The sequence below is a fragment of the Patella vulgata genome, chromosome 1, assembly GCF_932274485.2.
Source record: "Patella vulgata chromosome 1, xgPatVulg1.2, whole genome shotgun sequence".
Classification (NCBI taxonomy): Eukaryota; Metazoa; Mollusca; class Gastropoda; family Patellidae; genus Patella; species Patella vulgata.
In genome coordinates this window covers 87,270,110-87,296,132 of record NC_065879.2, presented here as the reverse complement: position 1 = coordinate 87,296,132, position 26,023 = coordinate 87,270,110, and the positions used below count along the sequence as shown (strand labels likewise).

The 26,023-nt window shown below is 37.0% G+C and overlaps 1 protein-coding gene across 1 annotated transcript; it reads right to left on the bottom strand.

Moving 5' to 3' along the window:
* Positions 1–4,215: 4,215 nt before the first annotated feature.
* LOC126808857 (centrosome-associated protein 350) lies at positions 4,216–25,353 on the bottom strand. Its single transcript, XM_050533904.2, has 5 exons — positions 25,347–25,353; positions 12,003–12,067; positions 9,713–10,811; positions 8,241–8,456; positions 4,216–6,723 (listed from the first exon to the last, which is right to left on the bottom strand). The coding sequence occupies exons 1-5, from the start codon at positions 25,351–25,353 to the stop codon at positions 6,497–6,499; spliced, it is 1,614 nt and encodes a 537-aa protein (XP_050389861.2). The 3' UTR covers positions 4,216–6,496.
* Positions 25,354–26,023: the final 670 nt, after the last annotated feature.

The following is a 26,023-nucleotide window of genomic DNA, read 5'->3' as shown; positions in this document are numbered from 1 at the left end:
ATACATATATATATACAACGATCTAAACTTAAGCAATAAATTCCACAAAAAAATGTTCACAAAACTTTGAATAATAATAATAATAATAATAATAATAAAAACAACTCAACAGAATTAATATGATAAATAGATCACTATATTTCACAACAAAATTTAATTCATTTTAATTAATCACAACTTCATGTACAATTTGGAAGAAAATAATCACAATTTTTATAATATTTGGAAATAAACAGACTTCATTGTTCAGCGAACTCCGAGCAAAGCAATATATATACGTTTTTTATCACATCGTTATCATATATTTGGCATTGCCCAATCCTAATTACGTAAACTATTCTAATTAGTGCTTTTAGAGGATGTTCGATTGTCTGTCCGGGACGTCCAGAATTACAATCAAGTGACACAGAATTGAGTCCTGTCAATCCATACATGGGAGGGTAACCTATTCTAATTAGTGCTTTTATTAGTAACAGATAGGGTATGTTTGATAGTCAGTCCGGAACGTCCAGAATTACAATCAAGTGACGCGGAATTCAGTCCTGTCCGAGTTCTGTCAATCCCTACAGCGGAGGTGGTGCGAGTTGACTTTGGACGTAATTAAACACAACAAATATGTTTTATCCGTCATGGTTGGTTGAGATATTTTCTAATGAAGTCGATGCATGCGTTGTAGCTGAAAATTCCCCTTTTCACTCGATTGTCACAATTTTTGGGATTGAGAGACTTCATTTCCGGAACGTTAAAACAAATATCCCCATATTAGGAAAGGACTGATAATTCAAAGGATCACATATTTAATTAAATTCACAGATTTTTTTTTATTATCATATAGTTGGGAAGTGATTGATTATTAACTATTCTGACAGATAGTTGTGTAGGGATTGATAATTAACTATTCTGACTGTGTTTTATAGTTAGGGAGGGACTGCTTTATTATTAACAGTTAGTTCGGAAGGAATTAATAATTAGGTTCATAGTTATGCTTACAAGCATTTACACATTTAATTAACAGAAAATTTGTGTCATATATGTAATTGGCATTGCCCTATCATAATACTAATTTGTGCTTTTATTTCTATCAGATAGTTGGAGAAGAATTGATAATTAAAATATTCATAGTTATTCTAATGAGATAAAACATGTATAACTAATGGTATATATCTCGTATTGCCCAGTCCTAATGTTTGTATGACTATTGGTATATATCTCATATTGCCCAGTCCTAGTGTTTGTATAACTAATGGTATATATCTCATATTGCTCAGTCCTAATGTTTGTATAACTAATGGTATATATCCCGGCATTGTTCAGTCCTAATGTTTGTATTACCTGGTATATATATATATATATGGCGTATTGCCCAGTCCTAATGAGAGTATACATGTATAACTAATGGTATATATCCCGGCATTGCTCAGTCCTAATGTTTGTATTACCTGGTATATATATCGCGTATTGCCCAGTCCTAATGAGAGTATACATGTATAACTAATGGTTATAAGCTGGTATTGCCCAGTCCTAATGTTTTTAAATCTATTCTAATTATCTACTGTTCATGAGCACTAATTTGAATATGTGACAAAAATAGGAAAAATATCAAAATCTTTAATTAAATAACATGCAATTAAATCATTTTATAATTAATAAAATTAAAACAATTTATTTCGACAGCAACATCATAAACATGCAAATCATACTAAGCTTTATAATATCCAAGTCAACAATCTACTCACACTTCAATTATACAAATTCAGATTTACACATAAAAAATAATTGAAAATGCCCAAGTTTCCTGTTTTCTTAAAACCAGCCCTATAAAAGATTCTTGAGTTTTTCCTATTCAAGTTATTTTTTCAATATTTAAAAGCGAAGTTGTATTCTTCATTCACTGCTGGTCATTTTCTAATTGGTTTTTCTACATTCAAAAGAAAAAATGTGACCTACTCCCACAAAACCAGGCGTTTGTCACACAACTTCATTTTGTACTACAGGCACAAAAGCTTAGGCTGTGGACTATTCAAATGACCAAGAACCTGGTTTTGTGGGAGGAGCTCACAAATAACATGCATGAATACAGCTTTAATCACAGTGATGGTCTACATAAGCATTAAAAGTTTTGTAATACACTAATAGCAAAGATTTCACTGTGCCCAATTTAGCTCAGCAGTTTAATAAGGCCACACAAAAAAAATACTCTGGTTGCCAGATACGACCGTGCCAACAGAAATGGTCTGTGTCATTTGTTTTATTTTACGATCAAAATGAATTCTCGAGTTGACCATTATATCCTTCCCGAGAACTATGACCAAAAGTATTTTCCATGGGTAGGTCTGCGCGCATTCTTTGATTTAAATCGCCAGCACTATCAATGCTTTGACAATGAAAATGGGGTTTAACGTCCTACTGTTATGCTCCGACTGGGCTAATGAAGACAGACATACGCCATACAGTGTGCAATGCCAGAAATTTTGCCTGGGCAGTGGCACTATGGCCTACTCTTATATCGAATTCCAACTGCCAAGGGATCTTTTACGTACACATCAATGTATACACAGGACCTTAGTTTTTCACACGGTCCGAAAGACTATATGTTGTCCCTTGCCAGGCCATTATTTCAAAATCTTTTTCATTTTTCATATTAAGCCTTAAATAAATATCAAATCTGTAATAATTTTGTATGTTTCTTAAAATTGCTCTAAAAAAAATAGCCAGATTCTGACAAAATGATTGTCGAAGGACGAGAATATTTTTTTTTTGTGTGGCCTCGTGTGCAGCAGATATATCCTATGTCAGCCGTGATCTGGTGTAAAAAAAAAAAATATTTGTGCATGATTTTACTAATGATTTTAAAAAGACTTATTCCTGATTTTATACATTCAAATTTAAAGTTACTAAAAATAAGCTAAAATAGAATTCGTCGAAATATTACAACATTTCAATTACAATAACATGTATCCAATCAAAATGATTATTATTTAGAATAGTTTTATGACATCAAATATGTTGCATCCAATCAAATTACAGCTTTATGAGTATTATAGTATTTTGCAATAAGCCAAAATTAGCTGTAGAGTTGTACGAAATTATTGGAGAAATAAATTTTAGAATATCATAGGTCAGTGATTGCTCTATATATAGGCTCTAGACTTTTAATGTAAATTTAACTATACCTATAGCCATTCAAATTAAGTCACGATAAGTATCAATGGTCAGTGAGCTAGGATGTGAAATAAATAGAATCTGGACTTTTAATGTAAATTTAACAATGATATATCTATAGTCATTTAAATTAAGCATAAATATCATAGGTCAGTGAGCTAGGGTGTGAAATAAATAGAACCTGGACTTTTAATGTAAATTTAACAATGGTATATGGAGTTAGGATATGAAATATATAGAACTGGGTATTTTTAATGTAAATTTGATCAGAATCCAGTCATTAAATATGAATGAATTGATTTGTTTTCAGTAGATGATCTAATCTAAATTAATACACAACTCCTTATTCATCCATAATGGTATCTCTAACTTAATTTTTTATCCGTAAACATTGTTTTAATCATCTTAATTTGTAATGAAAACTACCCAGCTTTTATCTTAATTAAATTTGAATAAGCAAAATGTTTATTGACCTTGTCTAAGGCATGTCTCTCAAAAAGAAACTATAATTTACTATCTTGCTTCTACCCTATTTTTGTGTAATGGCAGTGCTTGTTTAAAGAATTCAATAATCCTAGTCACAATTTCAATAGAACTGTCATTGTATAAATATATCTGCTTTTGGATGTTTGTTTCTGTATATTCAGATTAGATGATATCAAATACATAATTTTGGTAAACTAATAGATTAACTATAAAGCTAAGTTCTATACCCAGGGGCCTGTTTCATAAAATTTTAACTAAGATAAAATCCAAATTTTAGTAATTTGATTGGATAATATTAGATTGATTTTAGTGCTTAGTCAATCAAAATTGAAGTATCTACTAAAATTTGGATTTTATCTTTAGTTAAGATTTTGAGAAACTGGGTCCAGTTAATTTCATGATCTGTCAGTCAATACTGGCAGATAAGTCTGAAGCAAGAACCCTGATATGATCCGAGGATCAACTTAAAAATGATATGGGCAGAGGAGTGTATTTTTTGGCCTGATCGTGGCGATTGAAATTCGCCAGCGAATTTTTACGAACAATCACGAGTGGGCACATGTAAACAGACACACGTGCGATTTTAAAAACTGGCGCGATTGGGCGAAAAGATACGCTTGTCTGCCCTAGGTATTAGTCAAAAACCTTTAATATCTTGCCATTATTATTATCAATCATACTATATTTTACACAATTCTCATTTAAACTTGAATTTCATATTTCATAATATCATTCTAACTTATAAAAAATTGCACTAGCCTAATCTATAAAAGGAATATTTAATTCTTAATTAAAAGGCTAGATGCGCCATTACCATTTTTTGCTAAAATATCTAATTTTTCACTGCATAATCCACGCTAAAATATCGAATTTCTCACGGCTTGAACCACGCTAAAATATCTGATTTCACATGGCTTGAACCACGCTAAAATATTTAATTTCTCACGACTTGAACCATGCTAAAAGATACTCAGATTATTTAACATTTAATTAAGACAAAACAATCTAAATACTGTACTAACATTAGATAATCTGCTTACTTAGAATCAATCTAGGTCCATTAGGTTTCTCATCTACCAATAAAAGATGGCGCGCTGTCTTGTCATAGTGAATAGCATGATGGATAAAATTTTAATTTATCATAACTTTGTAAATACTGAACTGAATTGAAGCATATTTAGAATGATATTCCATTAATGAATGGAATCGAACCATATTTAGAATGATATTCCATTAATGAATGGAATCGAACCATATTTGGACTGATATTCCATAAATGAATGGAATCGAAACCATATTTGGACCGATATTCCTATTAGGGATTAAACTGTCACAATAGTGAATACTGTAAACCTGGGTATTATTTAATCTTGTGTATCTAGCACTAATTTCTTTAACATTCATTCAATATCAAATCTTTGTTTAAAAATTCATAAAAATCATTTAAAATCATCTAATTTTTACTTGTGTCCAGTTTAAAGCTGACCATTCAATTTTGATAATGAGCATTTAATTTCTCGATCACTGTTAAAAAAAACTAAACAACCCAATTAATATATCATTGATGTATACCCGGGTTACAGTGATAGATTACAATGGAATCCTATAACGCATCTAGCCTTTAATTAATAAGTCTAAAAACTCCTTACTTACCCTTGTGAGCGACATCTTCTATATGGGTTAGTATATTGAGCTGCAGCTAGATATAGTCTATTTCATAAAAGGGTATCTAGTTCATGTTCAGTATATAGTTTATTTCATAAAAGGGGTACCGACATATATAATTCATGTACAAATTATCTTGGTAAACGGTTCAATTAAAGTTTATTTCATAAAAGGGATATTACCTATATATATATATAATTCATCCTACGTAATTCAATTATAATCTATTTCATAAAAGGTGTACGTACATGATTCACTTATAATTTATTTCATAAAAGGGTTACCTATACATATATATATCTATAATTCATCGTACGTGATTCAGTTATAATCTATTTCATAAAAGGTGTACCTATATATAATTCATGTACCAAACTATAATCTTGGTACAAGTTTAAGTTATAGTTTATTTCTAAATAAATCATAGCTACAAAACGTATATCATTAAATAATGTACATAAAAATTCTTACTATTTGACAGTGCTGACGTGACGTAAACTAAATTAGTGATGACATAAGAATCTATATTACAATAAACTATCGACAAGTTTCTCTATTTACATACATACCATACTTATTATGATAAAACGGATCAGAGACGAATTGGGGCGACATTGGGCCTTAGGCCTTAAACAAAGTTACAGACTATTCAATGTGCACCCGATTTCAAAAAAATTCTTGAATTCGGGCGACATTGGGCCTTGGGGCGTAAACACAGTTATAAACTATTCAATGGCTTGTTTACATTAAGCAGTGCCAAGCGAAGCACCACATTTTAAAACAATTGTTGAATTGGGGCGACATTCGGCCTTAGGACGTATACAAAGTTATAGACTATTCAATGTCTTGTTTACATCAGGCAGAGCCAAGCGAGGCACCACATTTCAAAACAATTGTTGAAATTGAGGCAACTTTGGGTCTTGGGACATAAACAAAGATGTCTTGTTTTGAGGGATCATTTACATCATGCAGAGCAAAGCGAGGCACCAAATTTCAAAACATTTATGAAAACAATCAAACAATTTCATCAATCCCTAGATAATGGCATCCCGAAACCCGTTGCCAAATAGTAAACTCTGGGCTGCGGATCTGACGGCCCAATGTCAAACTCGCCCCTGAAAACAGTGAGCACATAGTACTATTAAATATATATATAAATCTAGCAAGTGATTGGCAGACAGCTTTATTTTTTCTTCGATCCCGCTGTTTTTGACTTGGATGCGGACAGGTTGGAGTTCGACGACGAATGAGCTAAGCCACTGGAGCTACGACGACTTGTCGCTGAATTATTAAGATTTTTTGTGCCTTTTCGTTTTTTGTCCCATATTAGTTTATCGGGTCTGACGAAAATTCCGTGTCGGGACCGACATTTAAAATATCTCTGTTTGTTCACGGAACCATCATTCTTTCCTGCAAAAATTTTAGAAATTATTATAATCTTTGAATGGAATTTAGCAATGGCCGCCCTCGTTAGAGGTAAAGGGTCATAATTTATAGGTGTCACCATAAAATGAAATGGGGTTTAACGTCCTATTGTTCTGCTCCGAATTGGGCTAATGAAGACAGGCATATGCCATACAGTGTGCTATTAGGGAAATTTTGCCCGGACAGCAGCACTACGGCCTACTCTTATATCGAATTCCAACTGCACGCCAATATGTACACGGGACCTTGGTTTTTCGTCCCATCCAAATGACTAGACAGCTGTCCTTGTCAGGCCCTTAGTCCTGCATCACTGACAAGGGGGAACCACGTCGGAAGATCTGGATGGACTTTCTCGGCCAAGGCTAGCGAACTCAAGGCTAGCGAGCCAGCGTCCTACCCACTTGGCCACTGGGACCCCCTGTCACCATAAAGCAGACAGTCCCATGTGACCTCATTGTTTACCTTACAGCATTGTTTTCCTGTACATACATTACGAACCCTTGTGTTGACAAACGTTAGTTATTGTCGTTAATATGGAATTTAATCACGATACTTCGATAGACGGTACTTTTACCATCGATAAGGTCACATGGAACCAAGTTTTTACTAGCGACGTCTGGCGGGAATTTTTTCAGCTAGGACACCAATTTAACATAATATAACACAACACAGTTTTTAGCAGTGGGAGGAAACCGAGGACCCGGAGAAAACTCACAAGGTTGGATAGGCAACCCTACTCCTTGCCACGTACAAGCAGGGAATCGAAACCACACCAGTTGATTCAATGACAGACTTTATGATACAGCACGCACGTGCTAACCATTTGGCCATCCAACCTCCAACACCATACAGTGTGCTATGAGGGAAAGTTTACCCAGACAGCAGCACTCCAACCTTAATTCCATCTGTCAAGGGTTCTTTTATGGGCACGCTAATGTGTACATTGGACCACATTTTTTCGTATCCTTCTAACACTGTTCTTGCTAGCCCCTGCACCACTGTCCAGGGGGAAACCATACTGAAACTTTCTTGGCCAACACAAGGAGTGAACCCGAGACCTCCTGTTTAGCGAGCCACTCTTTACCAAAAGAAATTGGTCAACTTCTGAATTGGTCTATGGTTAGGAGCAGGCAAAAATGCATGGAGATGGAGAAAGGCAGTCAATGGACTTAACCAGTTATCTTGTGACTCTGTTTACATGAAACAGCATTTGCAAGGGACTCTGCTTATATGAAACAGCACCTGCAAGAGACTCTGCTTACATGAAACAGCAGCTGCAAGAGACTCTGCTTACATGAAACAGCAGCTGAAAGGGACTCTGCTTACATAAAACAGCACTTGCAAGGGACTCTGCTTACATAAAACAGCACCTGCAAGGGACTCTGCTTACATGAAACAGCACCTACAAGGGACTCTGCTTACACGAAAGAGCACCTGCTTACATAAAACAGCACCTGCAACCTCACCTGCATTGCAAGGTACTTTTAAATCAATCTACTAACCTTCAGGTTGGTCCAATTCTACGCCAATCCAGTTACCAGCAGCAAAATCAACTTGACCAACAAATCGTACTAGACCAGATTTAGGTACTGTTCCTCGAGATGAGGTTACAGTTACACCTTCTCCTTCCTGTATCCATGATGGTACAGGTATATCCATTAAACGATCCAGATCCGCTCGACTTCCAAACGAACATTCCGACATAGAATCATCAAAACCTACAGTAAATAAAAACCAACAAGTCGTGAGAAGGTGAATCGTGATACACTATTGACAATCATTGTCCTATTTATCTGCATCGACTGGGTAGTTGAAAATTGAGAAATCTACTCAACACAACTAGTTTATTTCTGAAATAAAATGGAAAATCCACTGTAAATGAGAGAGAGAAATGGGGTTTAACAACAACTCGACACAATTTAGGTCATTTCGGGACTAACGCATGGTTCAATTTTATTTCAATAATTTACTTGCGCGTAGAGGTCTTTAAGGGGGGACCTGGAGAAAACCCATAAGCTTAGACAGGCGACCCTACTCCTTGTCACTTACAACCAGGAAATCAAAACCATGACAGTTGACTCAATGACACAGCGCACGTGCTAACCATTCGGCCATCCAACCCCCCTCTCCACTGTAAATGGTTCTTTTACGTGCACACCAATGCGAATACAGGACCTAGGTGTTTTATCCCATCTGAACGACTAGACACTGACACTGACTCTCTGTCCTGCACCACTGGCAAGGGGAAACCATGCTGGAAAATCGGCGCTACTGCACTTTTGCACCTCTACCAGGGGATGTTAAGGGGGACTAGCCATGATCTCACACCAAATTTCAGCTGAATCGATCAATAACTTTTTATTTTACCGACCTTTTAGCTTCTACAGAGAGATAAGTTTATCCGTTAGACGCCATTTTTTTTGTTGACTATTTAGACACTAATAAGACACCGAGACGAATTCAGACATCTGCGCTTCCTGCCTAACGCTGCAGTTCGTAATAATAATAATAATTTTCATATAATTTAATTTTTGCGATAAGCCACCATTTTCTATAAATGACTTTTTGGCGTTGATTTGTTGGATTGGCCTTTTGTGTGATTATCGCTGTGACCTGGTAGAGGTGTGAAAGTGCAATAGCGCCAGAAAATCTTGGGGAACTTTGTCGACCAACAGCACCGGGATTGAACCAGCATTTCATTAACTAAGCCACTGCAGCTCCCATTGAGAGAGAGAGAGAAAGAAATGGGGTTTAACGTCCATTAACACATGGTTCAATTTTATTTCAATAATTCACTTGTGCTTAGGGGTCTTAGCAGTGGGAGGAAACCGGAGGACCCGGAGAAAACCCACGTACAACAGAGGAATTGAAACCCCGCCAGTTGACTCAATGACAGGCCGTATGATACAGCGCGCATGTGCTAACCATTCGGCCATCCAACCCCCCGCAGCTCCCTGGTCAAAAATATACATACCTTGTACTTGTTCATCTGTAAAATGAAGACTGCTTCTACGATCCGGATCCAATGGCATACCACGATGAACTGAATAGGTCTGAGGTGAACCCACGCAAGACACTGGACGTGGTCGACCTGCAGACCCTTTTCGTCTAAGAACGTCTGCGCGATCGAGAGATTTCACCTCATGATCTATGACTAGCGGTTTGACAGGCGTTTTATTGGTTGATTCTAAATTGTTAGCACTAATCTGTTCATTGATTGGTTTATTCAAATGAGACTCATCTGCGATTGGTTTATTTAAATGAGACTCATCTGCGATAGGTGGACTTAAATCCTCTGTTTCCTCGCAAGTGTCTTGAAGTTTCTCAAGTTCTTCGAGAGCGTTAACGCTGTACAGATCGTTATCGGGGACATTACATATTGCACTTTTATTATCAAGAGTCACATGATCCTCGAATACAGGAAGTTTCGGTCTTGTTATGATGGGTTTTTTCGTCTGGTTTGAGACATTCGGTTTCTTTTCACTGTTTTTATTTTCGGCTTCGTTGGTTTCTTTAAAGAAAGGATCAGACGTAATAGGGGGCGATGGGATAGGTTTTAGCGGGGAACCAGGAATATCAGGCACGCCTTCATCCAGCAGAGAATCTGATCGGCGATTCTTTAAATTTTCATTGGAAATTTGTTGATCTTCGTCGACTTGCTCAGGAGCAGAAACATCTTTAGAGTTATTGTTCTTGTTTCCACGCTCTTCAGAATCGCTCTCGCTACTGGTTTCTGTACTTGCCGATTTCTGTCGCATCTTGTTATTTTTGCCGTCCGCTTGTTCCTCCATGGATTTAACGCTCATTGAATCTTCTGACGACAGAGTCAGCGTTGATACAGCCTGTGACGCGTAACCACTTGATGTCATACTAGGCGTATAGCTCTTTGTTTGACCTTCGACTAGGCTGTCATTGGTTGACGAATGGGTCATATTATTCACCGACCCCTGTGTCCGCGTCTGTTGACTTTGAAAAGATTCAAATTCTTGAAAATCATCCGAGTCGTGAGGGTCGTCGTCAAGATGATGAATTGGCTTCACACCAAAATCATCTTCATCTTCTTCATCTAAATCCTACAAAATAATGAACAATAATAAGTAAATGAAAATAATGAACACTAAGTAAATGAAAAGAGTGAACAATAAGTAAATGAAAATAATGAACAATAATAAGTACATTTAAATGAACAATAAAAAGTACATTTAAATGAATAATATGTACATGATAATGAACAAAATAAGTAAATGAACAATATCAAACAATAATAAGTAAATGAACAATAATAAGTAAATGAACAATAATGAACAATAATAAGTAAATGAAATGGAGTTACCGCCCCCTACTTTTCTACTCCATCTCGGCTAATGAAGATGGGTATAACCCAAGCAGTGTGCTATGAGGGAAATATTGACAATGGGAAAACATGCTGGAGAATAGTGAGGACCAACACAAGGACATCCTGGATAGTGTGCCTACGCTTTACTCAATGAGCTACACACAAATGTGTTATTGAAAAGTAGAGAAATGGGGTTTAAACGTCCACAGAACACAAACTAGTTCATATTGGGACTAACATATGGTTCAATTTAATGTCCATAATTCGGTTGTGCGTAGGGATCTTTAGTAGTGGGAGGAAAAACGGAGCACCCTGAGATAACCCACAAGGTTGGACAGGCGACATAACTCTTTGTCATGTGCAAGCTGGGAATTGAAACCACGCTACTTGACTTAATAAAGACCTTATGATCAGAAGTACATGACTTAGACCATTTGGTCACCCAACCCTCCGATCTCTCCAAGATCTGTTTTAGTCATGATATTTTTATTACTTATCCCAATGAAATGAAATGGAAGTTAACGTCCTACTGTTCTGCTCTGACTGGGTTAATGAAGACGGGCATACACCATATTGTGTGCTATGAGGGAAATTTGTTCGCAGAGTGGAACTACTGACTTATTTCTAATTCCAACTGCCAAGGGATCTTTTACGGGCATGTCAGCTTGATCAGAGGAACTCTTTTATTGTCCCATTCAAGAGACTAGACACTGTCCTTGTCAGGTCCTTCATCTGGCCCTGTTCTGCTCCGGCTGCGGTAATAAAGATGGGCTTAGGCCATGTATATCGAATTTCAACTGCCAAGGGATCTTTTATGTGCCCACATATTGTGTACACTGGACCTCGGTTTTTCGTCCCATCCGAACGACTAGACACCTGTCCTGCATCACTGAAAATCACTACAGTTCTTACTAATAGTGATACTTACCTCTTCAGTACTCTGTCGTAAAAAGGTTTTTTGTTCTCGTTGATGCGTCTGAGTCACTACTTCTTCTGGAGTTACCCCCTTTTATCGAAAAGACTATAATTATTAATGGATTGATTTCAAATTTGGTATGAACTTACCTCTTCAGTACTCTGTCGTAAAAGGGGTTTTTGTTCTCGTTGATGTTGTTCTTCTAGTAGCGTTGACATGGGTTTTACTAGTTTTATAGAGTGGGGACTTAAAGCACACTTTGGACTAGCTATAATCAAATAAACAATTTATTATTAGTTTAAATTATTAGTTTAATCATTCAAATATCTGACTTTAAACTAGCTATTATCAAATAAACAATATATAATTAGTTGAAATTATTAGTTTAATCATTCAAATTAGTCTGAAATATTTGACTTTTGACTCATTCCATGGCAGTCACGATCACTCCAGTCTAAAGTCTTGGTGCTTTGTAATGAATGAATATTGGTTGGTTGGGACAAAATACTGTGAATTGTCTATACAGTGTGAATAGAGAGAAATGGGGTTTAAAGTCCACTCGACACAAACTAGATCATTTTGGGACTAACACATGGTTCAATTATATTTCAATGATTCTCTTGCGTGTAGGGGTCTTTAGCAGTGGGAGGACATTTTGGTAATAGCCAGAGTCAGTGTTTTGTCAGATATTTCAGACTAGACTCAGAACTACATGTAAGAATTAGCATTGGAACATATAACTTAGTTCATTCACATATTTCTGGGTTCTGTTTCTCGAAATCATAACTAAAGATAAAATCCAAAGTTTAGTAGATACTTCAATTTTGATTGGCTAAACACTAAAATCAATCTAATATTAACCAATCAAATCAATAAATTTGGATTTTATGTTAATTAAAATTTCGTGAAACATGCCTATATTATATACAATCTAAGGCCACAAAAAAAAATTCTAGTTCTCACACAATCCTTTTTAAAAACATAAACGAGCAAAAATTATTAACTTTGTTTTTATTTTTATTTTTTAAAATAAAAACGTGTCACACAGTCCATTTTTTGATGACGCAGCGAAGAGAGAGAAAAATGGGGTTTAACGTCCACTCAACACAAACTAGGTCATTTCGGGACTAACATATGGTTTAATTTTATTTCAATAATTCGCTTGCACATAGGGGTCTTTAGCAGTGGGAGGAAACCGGAGCACCCGGAGAAAACCCACGAGGTTGGACAGGCGACCATACTCCTTGGCACGTACAACCAGGGATTCGAAACCACGCCAGTCGACTCAATGACAGACTTTATAATACAGCGCGCATGTGCTAACCATTCAGCCATCCAACCCCCCCATGACGCAGCGGTCTCTGAGAACCAGAATATTTCTTTTTGTGTGGCCTAATCATATAAATATGTTAGAATGTTAATAGTTATCAATTTAACATAAAATATTCTTTTGACTGAAGGATAAGCTTGACTATTACCAATCTGATTAAAGCACTGATTCTATTTCGTTTCATTTTTTATAGTTTTTATAGTTCAAAATTTCATTTTTTACTTGTCTTTACTACACTAGGATCTGGAAGAGTTGTTATATAATAACCCATGATCTGATTGATGTGAGGGATTAGCCAATGAACCGGTCTGTTAATGCGAGTTCTTGACGTGCTGTGCACAGAACTGTGGGTAACCCACTAGAAACATCAACGCTGATTGATTAATCAATGTCTGATGTCATAGGGTTAAAAGCCACCCGTATGAACCCTGACACGACCTTCCACTACAAACAGTCTGATCTTCATGTAGTGAAGGCCGTCGAAAGTATAAAACGAAATATAGATCTGTATTTAAATCAGATTGGACTATTACTAAATGTATATTTTATGTATTTAAATGCCAGTCATATGAACATCGGTTTCCCATCAAAAATCATGGATCGTATAATATCACTTTAACTTAGGAATATAAGCTGACAAGGGTCAGAAAATGTTGACATATATTCAATAACAACCAACATTTAATTTATCATATTCTATCCATATTATTGTTCAACCCACCCACCCAGTTCCTTGGGTTATTCGTTTGGGCGTAAGTGTTGAAATTTTGCGACAGTCTCTGTTTATGTGATCTAAATGTCAAAGTACTATAGAGAGAGAGAGAGAGAGAGAGAGAGAGAGATGGGGTTTAACGTCCACTCGACACAAACTAGGTCATTTCAGGACTAACATATGGTTTAATTTTATTTCAATAATTCGCTTGCGTGTAGGGGTCTTTAGCAGTGGGAGGAAACCGGAGGACCCAGAGAAAACCCACGAGGTTGGACGGGCGACCCTACTACTTGTCTCGTACAACTGGGGATTCAAAACCATGCCAGTTGACTCAATGACAGACTTTATGATACAGCGCGCGCATGCTAACCATTCGACCATCCACCCCCCATAAAGCCCAATAGAACTTGGGTTGAAATAAAATGAAATGGGGTTTAACGTCCTACTGGACTAATGAAGACAGGCATACGCCATACAGTGTGCTATGAGGGAAATTTTGCCTGGACAGTTGCGCTACAGCCTACTCTTATATCAAATTCCAACTGTCAAGGGATCTTTTATGTGCACTCCAATGTGTACACAGGTCCTCGTTTTTTTGTTCCATCTAAACAACTATACGTTGTCCCTTGCCAGACCCTTAGTCCTGCACCACTAACAAGGAGCAACCATGCCGGAAAATCCTGATGAATTTTCTCAGCCAAACTTGAGTTGAGTAAAACAAAAATTGTTGTAGTCATCCAAACCATGATCAAAGTAAGGGATTGTGGCAAACTTCCAACACTTGCGTCTAAATAAATAAATTTAACAATGGTCCCTAAAAATAGGACATAATTCAGATCTACAGAACATCACAGTAAGGTTTATATAAATTCACTAAACCAATAAAATGGTCATGCAGAATAAATATTACTCTAGTGCAAAAAATAACAACCAACCCAAAACAAGAGGGTGTATCTAGAAAATAACCCAAACCAGGAGGGTGTATCTAGAAAATAACCCAAAAAAGGCGGGGGTATCTAGAAAACAGAGAGAGGTTCTGATCCCAAATTATTATGTCCTAGCTGCTTGAGTGGGGGTCCGGAGGCCGGAGGCTCGTGGAGCAACTCTAAGGCATAGTATAATATATTTAAATGAGATTTGAGAATAAATATCACTGTAGTGCAAAAAATAACCCAAATCAGGCGGGGGTATCTAGAAAATTTAGAGAGGTTCTAATCCTAAATTATTAAATCCTAGCTGCTTGAGTGGGTGTCCAGCGGTCGCAGGCCCCAGGCTGACGGAGTACCTTGGCTCACAGCATAGAGAGTGATTTAAGACATAGTATAATATATTTAAGTGAGATTTGAGACAGACTTGAACCATGTTGCTGTGTTTTCTTATATAAAAAAAATTTTGGTAACAAAGTGTAAACATCTCTATCTTTGACTTTTGTCAGCATAGAATTTGGGCGTAAAAATAATTTGGGCGCCCATATGTTTTTGGAACCAAAATGGCTCTAGATACTCCCCTGCAAACCCCCAAACTGTTTTGTTCAAAATCAAAAGTGTGTACATTTAAATGAGAGAGAGAAATAAGGCTTAACATCCACTTGATCCCCTACAAGACCCAAGGAATCACAAAAGGGGAAGGGGGTCAAATATGCTAATTTATGCTAATTAGTAACCATATAAAGGAAAACAATGAGCTGATCAAGGTATGGTGTTAAGGGGGTCATTCCTAATTGAATGTGAATGAAACGAAAATGAAATTTGTTTCAATGTCCTACTGTTCTGCTCCGACAAGGGCTAATGAAGACGGGCATATGACTTACAGTGTGCTATCAGGTAAATTTTGCCCGGACAGCAGCACTATGACCTACTCTTATATCGAATTCCAACTGTCAAGGGATCTTTTAAGTGCACGCCAATGTGTACACGGGACCTCAGTTTTTCGTCCCATCCGAACGACTAGACAGCTGTCCTTGTCAGGCCCTCCGTCCTGCATCACTGACAAGGAGGAACCAGGCTGGAAAATCTGGATTAACTTTCTCAGCCAATGCGGGAATCGAACACCCGACCTCCAGACTGGCAAGCCAGCATCCTACTCACTTAGCCACCATGACCCCTAATTGAATGCATGTGGAATCATTTCTTTTGTAATTTGTGATAAGTCCAACTGTCAATTTGACTGGGCTATGAATAATTTGAGGTAAATTTCATGGTTTGTAAGTTGTGGTGGGCCAAGTCCAAAAATGAGCTAGATTGACCAGTCTTTAATTGAAAGTAGGCCTGTTAACTAAATATAGGGTTAGGTCTAAAAGTCAAGAACCACTGCAGATTTCGTCATAGGTCACGAGATGTAATTAGGGTTTGGGCGCAGGTTCATCTCAGCTCACAATCTTGTCAACAATCACATGGCCATCATGTGTCGTTGGTTTTTTTCTGGTGTGCTTTCTCCTTGTCAGTTGTGCAGGACCCGAGAGCCTGACCAGGCACAACATAGTCGTCTGAGGTCCCGTGTATAAATTGGGATGCATGTTAAAGATCCCTTGGTAGTGTGAATTTGATATAAGAGTAGGCCGTAGTGCCATTATCCGGGAAAAATTTTGCTCCATAGCACACTGTATAATGTATGCATGTCTTCATTAGCCCAGTCGGAACAAAACAGTAGGATGTTAAACCTCATTTTATTTCCATCTATAAAACTAAAACTTTAAATGTTGAGTCAGCAATTCATGGCAAATAAGTTGCGGGACCTTGAGTCTAAGTCTAGTCCTAAGTCACCGTAACTTGAGTCCAAGCCGAGTCTCAAGTCGATGACCTTAGTACGGAGTCAAGTCTTCACAAAGTCTGAGCCCTGTTCAAGTCGTCAATTCATCTAATGAGTCAGCAATTAATTGGTAAGTTAAGAGTTATGCTCCCTCGATGCAACTCACGTTGTAAGCTCTTACAAATTGCTTGTCATCATGACTGCCGAGCCCGAGCCAAGTAGCAATAAATATTTCATGTCTAGTCATTTATGCGAGTTCAGTAAATATTTGCTTAGCCCCTGATCACCGAGATGGATGACATTGGGTTGAGTTAGTTGGCTCCTGATACCAACTTTTTTCCTTCTGCAAATTAAATTCTAAAACAATTTTTTAAATTATCAAGAAGAAAATAAAGGTGTTGGAAGTACATGTATATCTGGATAAAAAATATTTACTATTTAGCGTAAATTGGTACATTATAATTTAGTATGCCGAAGCATAAAATGCGTAAAAGGCATTAATTACGTCAGGACCAGATTATATTACTTACTGACACCGTATGATGTGATGTCACACATGGGATACTTGATCGAATGTCCCGGAAATTTATTCTCTCAATCCCCAAACTAGTGACAATCGAGTGAAAACGGGGATTTCGTGCAACGACGTATGCTTCGAATGCGTAAGAAAATATCTCAACCAACCATGACAGCTGAAACATATTGGTTGTGTTTAATTACTTCACGATTCTACTCATTCCACCTCTGATGTCGGCACTGACAGAACTGTGACAGGATTGAATTTTGCACCACTCAGTTGGGACGTTCCGAACTGACAATCGAGCACCCCTATGTAGAACCATACGGAGAGAGAGAGAGAGAAATGGGGTTTAACGTCCACTCGATACAAACTAGGTCATTTCGGGACTAACATATGGTTTAATTTTATTTACATAATTTGCTTGCGCGTAGGGGTCTTTAGCAGTGGGAGGAAACCGGAGGCCCCGGAGAAAACCCACGAGGTTGGACAGGCGACCCTACTCCTTGCCACGTACAACCAGGGATTCGAAACCACGCCAGTCGACTCAATGACAGATTTTATGATACAGCGCGCGCAAGCTAACCATTCAGCCATCCAACCTCCACGTAGAACCATACGGAACTGGGAGTGATCTTAAAGGTCTTAAAGGTGTAACTCCACTTGACACAAACTTACATATGGTTCAATTTTATTGAAATAATTCGGATGGGACGAAAAACCGTGGTCCCGTGTACACATTGGCGTGCACGTAAAAGATCCCTTGGCAGTTGGAATTCGATATAAGAGTAGGCCGTAGTGCCGCTGTCCGGGCAAAATTTCCCTGTATGGCGTATGCCCGTCTTCATTAGCCCAGGTTAGGAGCAGAACAGTAGGACGTTAAACTCCATTTCATTTCATTTATTGAAATAATTAACTTGCGCGTATGGGTCTTTAGCAGTGGGAGGAAACTGGAGGACTCAGAGAAAACCCACGAGGTTGTCATGTACAAGCGGGGATTCGAAACCACGCCACTTGACTCAATGACAAAAATATAATCCAAATCGCACGCATTAACCCTTCGGCTACCCAACCCCCCTTTTGCATTTGGTTAGGAATATCTACCCTAACGTATTCATAAATATACAATATTTTTGGGGCTTTAACCAATGGTTGACCACATTTTCAAAACTTAAGATTATGAATCATGCATGGTTGCGTGTAGGATAAGGCAGCCAATCGCAATGAAGAGGTGAATCATTCGTTATATGGATACATTTTAAAAATAAATACTTAAGAATGTACACCAACACGAAATATATGTTACAAAACTAACACAAAATATGTGATACAAAACTAACACGAAATATGTGTTACAAGACTAACACGAAATATGTGAACACAATACTAACACAACACAACATAGACTAACCAAAGCACAATATTTAACACAACATTTTTACAGAATTCATAGTATGTCATATTTTAGAAACCCTTCAACTTTAGCTAACTGGTCACTCTGCAAGGCCGATAACTGAATCATTTGCATATTGCTATTATAAGATAGAGGTTATTTTTGCATTAACATATGGTTCACTTTATTTCAATAATTTGCATGCACATAGGGGTCTTCAGCAGTGGGAGGAAACTGGAGGACTCGGAGAAAACACGCGAGGTTGGATAGATGACCCTACTCATTGTCACGTTCAAGTGTGGAATCAAAACCACACCACTTGAACCAATGACAGACTTTATGATCTAAAGCGTACCCGTTAACCATTAGACCACCCAACCCACCAGCCAATTATTCATGCAATCGCCTAACTAAAAGGACCATGTAACCAGGTTGGAAAGGTTTCCAAGAACAGTAACCCATACAACAATGTGAATTATCGTACAAACTTAAATTCACCATATCGTTAAACAATATTACATTCATACATTGATACTTCATTTCCTGTGTTTCAAAGGCCAGCAAGCAAAGCAAGAGTTACTTCCCTTTGAAAATTTTTAAAATAGTTTTTTTATCCCCAAATTTGATTAGTTCTTAACCAAATTAATTTGAATTCTGTTAAAAAAAACAACAAGGGAAGGTCAGGCTTTAAGAAGGGGATCAGACAGAGCCTCTTTCTAAACTAGCAAACAGAGGTTAGGCTTTAAAAAGGGGAGTAACTCTTATTTTCAAACAGAGCCTCTTTTCTAAAACTACCAACCAGACGACATATAAACGGTGCGAGAAGATAGAAGACAATATAAAAACTGTTCTTACTACCAAAATATCTAGAGAAGATTTTAAACGTACGCATACCGTGACAACTAGCCCGCAGATTGAGGAAACTCGGACGAGCTGCAAATCATAAATTTTCAAATAAATACTCTCAAAAACTAACTCTCAAAAAATACTTTCAAAAACTCTCAAATAAAAAGAAATTTATTGATAATTTACATGTATTTGAATATGAAACTTTTACACTAGACTAAATATTAAAGAAACAAAGAAAAATGGATCTCAAATTTGTTTTCTGTGGACTATTTATTTTCAGTATTTGACGTCCTTTTCAGTGTGGTATATTGTGGGAAGGCCATTACAATCCCGATGTATGACTTAATTAACCAACTTTTTTGTTTCTAATATATTTTATTCTCTAAAAGGCATTTCATGGGCAGTGCTCGCCCTAAACCCCATTTTAATAACACATACGTAAAAAATTTGCACCATCTCCCGCACTTTCCAAAAACCTGATATATGACACTGCCCCTTTTGATAACCTTAGTATATTAGGCCCCTTGAAAATTTATTAGGAATTGTTAAATGTTAGTTGAAGCTATCTACATCTATATTGTTAATAAAACAATCAAAATTACTTCACAGGGAAATTTATTAGTTTTAATTTATGTTATAATTGAATCCAGAAGAAAAATTCTGTCCGATATTACGATCACTCTGTAAGCCTACCTAATTTTCTTTGGTTTTTTGGAAAACCATCAAAAATTGATATTAAATTTTTTACTACATTGCCCCTTTTTTTTAAAACACCTATTATCAAACAGAAATAAACGTCCATCATGATCTTTTTAACAAAAATTTAGTCTTACTATCTCTTTAACCATTATGAGAGCTCTCTCCCTATCTTATTTGTAAAAATTAATATCAATATTAGCCTTTACATACTTTTAATCATTACAAATTATTGTATTTAAAGAAAATCAATTACAACTTTTTAGCATTTATGTTAATACCATTCAACATTTTAATCAAGTTAATAATATTAATGAATATTTATTTTGGACTCATTCCATTCACACAAATTGAATTTGAACCCGGTACTACAAAACAGATAATCTCAGTTGGTGCCATTTCAATCAAGTTATTAGTATTAATGAATATTCATTTTGGACTCATTCCATCCACACAAATTGAATTTGAACCAGTTACTACAAAATAGGATAACCTCAGTTGGTGCCATTTGATTACGTATATGATCAATTATCCAATACTGTAATAGTTTCACTCCAAATGAAATGAAATGGGATTTAACGTCCTACTGTTCAGCTCTGACTAGGCTAATGAAGACGGGCATACGCCATACAGTGTGCTATGAGGGAAATTTTGCTCAGGCAGCGGCACTACAGCCTACTCTTATATCGAATTCCAACTGCCAAGGGATCTTTTACGTGCACGCCAATGTATACATGGGTCCTCGGTTTTAAGTCCCATCCGAACAACTAGACAGCTGTCCTTGTCAAGTCCTCAGTCCTGCACACATAACAAGGGGAAACCTGCATTTCTGGTTCTCAACTTTTGAAACTATTTTCAATATCAGTTAATAAATAATACAATCAAATGGCAATGGCTGCAGATATCCTTTAAGTATTTCATATGAAAGTGGATTAATTTAAATTGAAGCTCAAACACAGAAAAAATTACAATTAAGAAAACTTACCTTTGTTTATAGATAAAACAAAATATTGTGATAAAAAAAAGAAATATTCAAAAGCCACAGAAATAATTCTTTATTCTATCCAAAAAATTTGAAGCTGCGAGACCAATGTAAACAGATTTACACGAGAGTCTTGAGTTATCAAGTTTTCTAATAGAAATAAGAATAATTGTGACCTGTGATAGCAAAACGAGTCAGAAGTTGCAAGTCTCTTATGATATAAACAAAAATGTTAAAATAGGCTAAAAATATCTTTTTAATAATAAATAGAGAGAAAGAGAAACTAGGTCAATACAGGAACAACACATGGTTCAATTTTAATTCAATAATTCGCTTGCGCGTAGGGGTCTTTAGTAGTGGGAGGAAACCGAAGAACGAGGAGAAAACTCACGAGATTGGACTTTCAACCCTACTCCTTGTCACGTACCACCGGCAAATCAAAACCACGCCAGTTGACTAAATGACAGACCTTATGATACAGCGCGCACATTCTAACCATTCGGGCATCCAACCCCCGTAATAAATAACGAAAAGGTTAAAGTTTAGATTTGACAAATAAAGCAAACTATTTTTTTTTATTTTAGCCTATTTCGATATTTTTGTTCATATATCGTTAACAATGAATTGCGACTTCCCGGCTCATTTTGCCGTAACCGGTCAAAATTTAATACAATCACCAAGCATAAGCTACCAAGGAAAACAACGTAAAGCACAAACTGTTCAAAACAATACTGAAATTGAATTGGGTTTTTATATGTAGCCCTAAATGTCAGCCATTCTTTATCAATTTGTGGTGGGCAATTCTTTCTGCAACTGACTCACCTTGGACCAGGCTTAATTAAAGGAGAATTTAAGCCTTTGTAGATTTGTGGTGAACAATTCTTTCTGCAATTGACTCACCTTGGACCAGGCTTAATTAAAGGAGAATTCTAGCCAATGCAGATTTGTGGAGGACAATTCTTTCTGCAATTGACTGACCTTGAACCAGGCTTAATTAAAGGAGAAGTCTAGCCATTGCAGATTTTAATATTTTATCCATTATCTAGTATTAAAATAGTTTTCACAATGCACGACCCGACAGGAGCCACGTTGGTGCAGTGAGTTAGATGTTGGCTTGCTAGCCTTAAGGTATTTCATTTAAGTATAGGCCGTAGTGCCGCTGTCCGTCCTACTGTTCTGCTCCTATACTGGGCTAATGAAGACGGGCATACGCCATACAGTGTGCTATGAGGGACACCCTCCGCCCTGTATCACTGACAAGGGGAAACCACGTCGGAAAATCAAGATGAACTTTCTCGGCCAATGCAGGGATCGAACACCCGACCTCCAGGCTAGCGAGCCAGGACTTTTTATAAACAAAGCTATCTGCTCATGCTATAGAGAGAGAGAAATGGGGTTTAACGTTCACTCTGCACAAACTAGGTTATTTTTGGACTAACACATGGTTCAATTTTATTTCAATAATTTGCTTGCAGTGGGAGAAAACCGGAGGACCCGGAGAAAACCCATGAGGTTGGACAGACGACCCTATTCATTGTACAAGGCTTACTTTTTCTAGAACATCTGGTATCACTTCCTACTCATTTGGGAAGTTTACAAATAGCTCATAATTTTGGGTTTAATATTCAACAACTTTTTAAATACTGCTGAAAAGAGGGGAGGGGCAGTTTGTTCAAAAACAACAAAAAGTCTTGTTTAAGCTCATGAAAATCTGAAATTTTGAACAATAAATAAAGCTCATACAATAACAAACACAGAAAGCATCCATATGCTGAATATGTGGCCAGTATTTCTCGACATCAGTGTAAATATGATTGTCAAGCAACGATTCTCAAAATAAAAACTGTGAAAGTTTGAAAACCTCAATTATTACAACTGTGATATTTCTACGAGTCACTTTAATGTAAAATTCTGACCGATATTCAAGAATTTATTCGATAACCCTTATTGACCTGAATTAATTTGATTTAAAAATATTTTCAACAAATTTAAATAGAGCGTACAATTTCACATTAACTGTACATATGAAGAGAGAGATAGAGAAATGGGGTTTAATGTCCACTCGACACATTTCGGGACTAACATATGGTTCAATTTTATTTCATTAATTCGCTTTGGGATCTTTAGCAGTGGGAGGAATCCAGAGGACCCAGAGAAAACCCAGAAGGTTGGTAGGGTGACAATTCTTGTCACGTACAACGAGGGAATCCAAACCATGGCACTTGACATACCTTCTGATGCAACGCGCGTTTACCATTCAGCCACCCAACCCCCCACATTCTTTAAACATCTGATTCTTATTTTAAGAGTTCACACGACTAACAAAAACTTTTGTTGCAAAAGATTCAAATAATTTTTCACACAGAATAACAATCCACTGGAACCAGAACAAATCGGTCACAACCCATAAAAATTCTTAGTTTCAGTGTAAATTTAACACAAAGTGACTCGTTATAAAAATATCACAATTTAAAAATTGATTACATTAAAAGCAGTGACATAACAAAAGCCCACCAACACCGATCAAAACCAAATAATAAAGCAATGAGCTGATTGATTTAGAGTGTTCAGGTCAACCCACCTAAAGTAGTAGCTTTACGAAGTTCCTTGGCAACAGTTGCTAGGGTGTTAGCGTCAGAATTTGAACGCTGTCGAAACAACTCACCAGGATAATGCTGAGATTTGGGTGACAAGGGGTCAAAGGTTAAATCAGATACACTGTCAGCTCTCATCTGAAATAAGATAGAAAAAAGTGAAATGAAATGGAATTTATATTCTTAGAGTAGATATTGGCTGGGCTCTGGATATATCTGCAGGATATACGTTTGGATGCAAGTGTTGAACTTTTGAGTTTGTCAAGGACCGTTGCATTGAAGGACAATATTGGTGTCTGTCTATTCACAATTAAATGGGTCTGTCTATTCAACATTAATTGAGCGTGTCTATCCACTAGTAAACGGGCCTGTCAATTCACAATTAAATGGGCCTGTCTATTCACAATTAATTGGGCATGTCTATTCACAATTAATTGGGTCTGTCTATTCACAATTAGTTGGGTCTGTCTATTCACAATTATTTGGGCCTGTCTATTCACAATTATTCACGATTGAGCGCGTCTATTCACAATTAATTGGGCCTGTCTATTCACGATTAATCTAAATCAATCTACACACCTGCTCATCTAGTTTTGTTGGTGAGGTTAAAATCTGAAATTAAAGATAATAAATAAAAAATTCATTCAATACAATATCAGATATGAAAATGAAATGAGGTTTAACGTCCAACTTTTGTGAATCAAGGTGGGCTAATAATGACCGACGTACAGCATACCATGTACCATGAGGGAAATTTTGCCAAGACAGTTGTATAGTCGTTCGGATGGGACTAAAAACTGATGTCTCGTGTACACACGGGCATGCACATTAAGGATCTCTTGGCAGTTGGAATTCAATAAAAGAGTAGACCACAGCGCCGCTGTCCCGGCAAAATTTCCCTCGTAGCACACTGTATGACATATGCCCGTCTTCATTAGCCCAATCAGAGCAGAACAGTAGGATGTTAAACCCACTTCATTTCCTTTGCAAACTTGCAACAAAATGGAGATATCGGCTTAATACAATATGATGTATCTTTAGATTTCATCTATTTACGAAGATTGATTTAGAAATAACATACTTGATTTATATTGGGGACACTGGTTGTTTTACGTAAAGAACTTGATCGTCCAGTCACGGCTAATAATTCTTTCACAGCTACTTCCTGTCAATACAATAAAAAAATAAGTAATTTTCTTGTTAGTTATACAGGCATGTTGGCAGATCTGTTTCAAATTTTCCACATTATCTAATTTGATAGAGAAATGGGGTTCAGACATTGACTCAACTCAAACTAGGACATTTCGGGACTAACATATGGTTCATTTTATTTTTTTTTCAATAATTTGCTTGCACTTAGGGGTCTTTTGCAGTGAGAAGAAAACCAGAGTACCCAGAGAAAATCACGAGGTTGGACAGGCGACCCTACTCCTTTTCACATACAACCTGGGAATCAAAACCACGACAGTTGACTCAATGACAAGACCTTATGATACAACGTGCCCATCTAAGCCTGCGAAATCAAAAGAACTTACCTGTCATCCAACCCCGCCCCCGAAATCAAAAGAACTTACCTGTCTAAGACGATCTAATGTGAGTATACTTTCTACAGCTGAGATACCTTTAATATATTTCTCAATATACGTCTCTCCATCACTAGAATTAACTTGATTAGGAGAAGCAGCCATCTGGGCTAATGTTTCCATTTCTTCTAAATCTTCAGACCCCTAGAATATATATTACAGTCAAAGAATAGAAAACAAAACGCTAAAGCCTAGCTCACAACCAGCTGTAGGGCACAGAGAGAGAGAGAGAGAGAGAAATTAGGTTTAACATCCACTCAACACAAACTAGGTCATTTCGGGACTAACATATGGTTCAATTTTATTTCAATAATTTGGCAGTGGGAGGAAACCGGAGGACCCAGAGACAGAGAAAATCCATGAGGTTGAACAGGCGACCCTACTCCTTGTCATGTACAACTAGGGAATCGAAACTATGCCAGTTGACTCAATGACAGATCTTATGATGCAACGCGCACAAGCTAACCATTCGGCCATCCAACCCCCCCATTGTAGGGCAGTCTATGGGGGAAAATTTAGTACACGATCATCGACTGGTCGTAGAGACTTTTTGATCCTGCACAACACAACCCTACTTAATTTCATAGTTTAAATTTCGCACTTTACGGCAGTAACATCTGGAAGGATTT

Excerpts from the sequence above, each read along its gene's own strand:
- LOC126808857 (XM_050533904.2), bottom strand. Across the intron at positions 10,812-12,002 it reads TACGACAGAGTACTGAAGAG|GATTTAGATGAAGAAGATGA; the intron begins GTAAGTATCACT and ends ATTATTTTGTAG. Across the intron at positions 6,724-8,240 it reads AGAATTGGACCAACCTGAAG|GAAAGAATGATGGTTCCGTG; the intron begins GTTAGTAGATTG and ends AAATTTTTGCAG.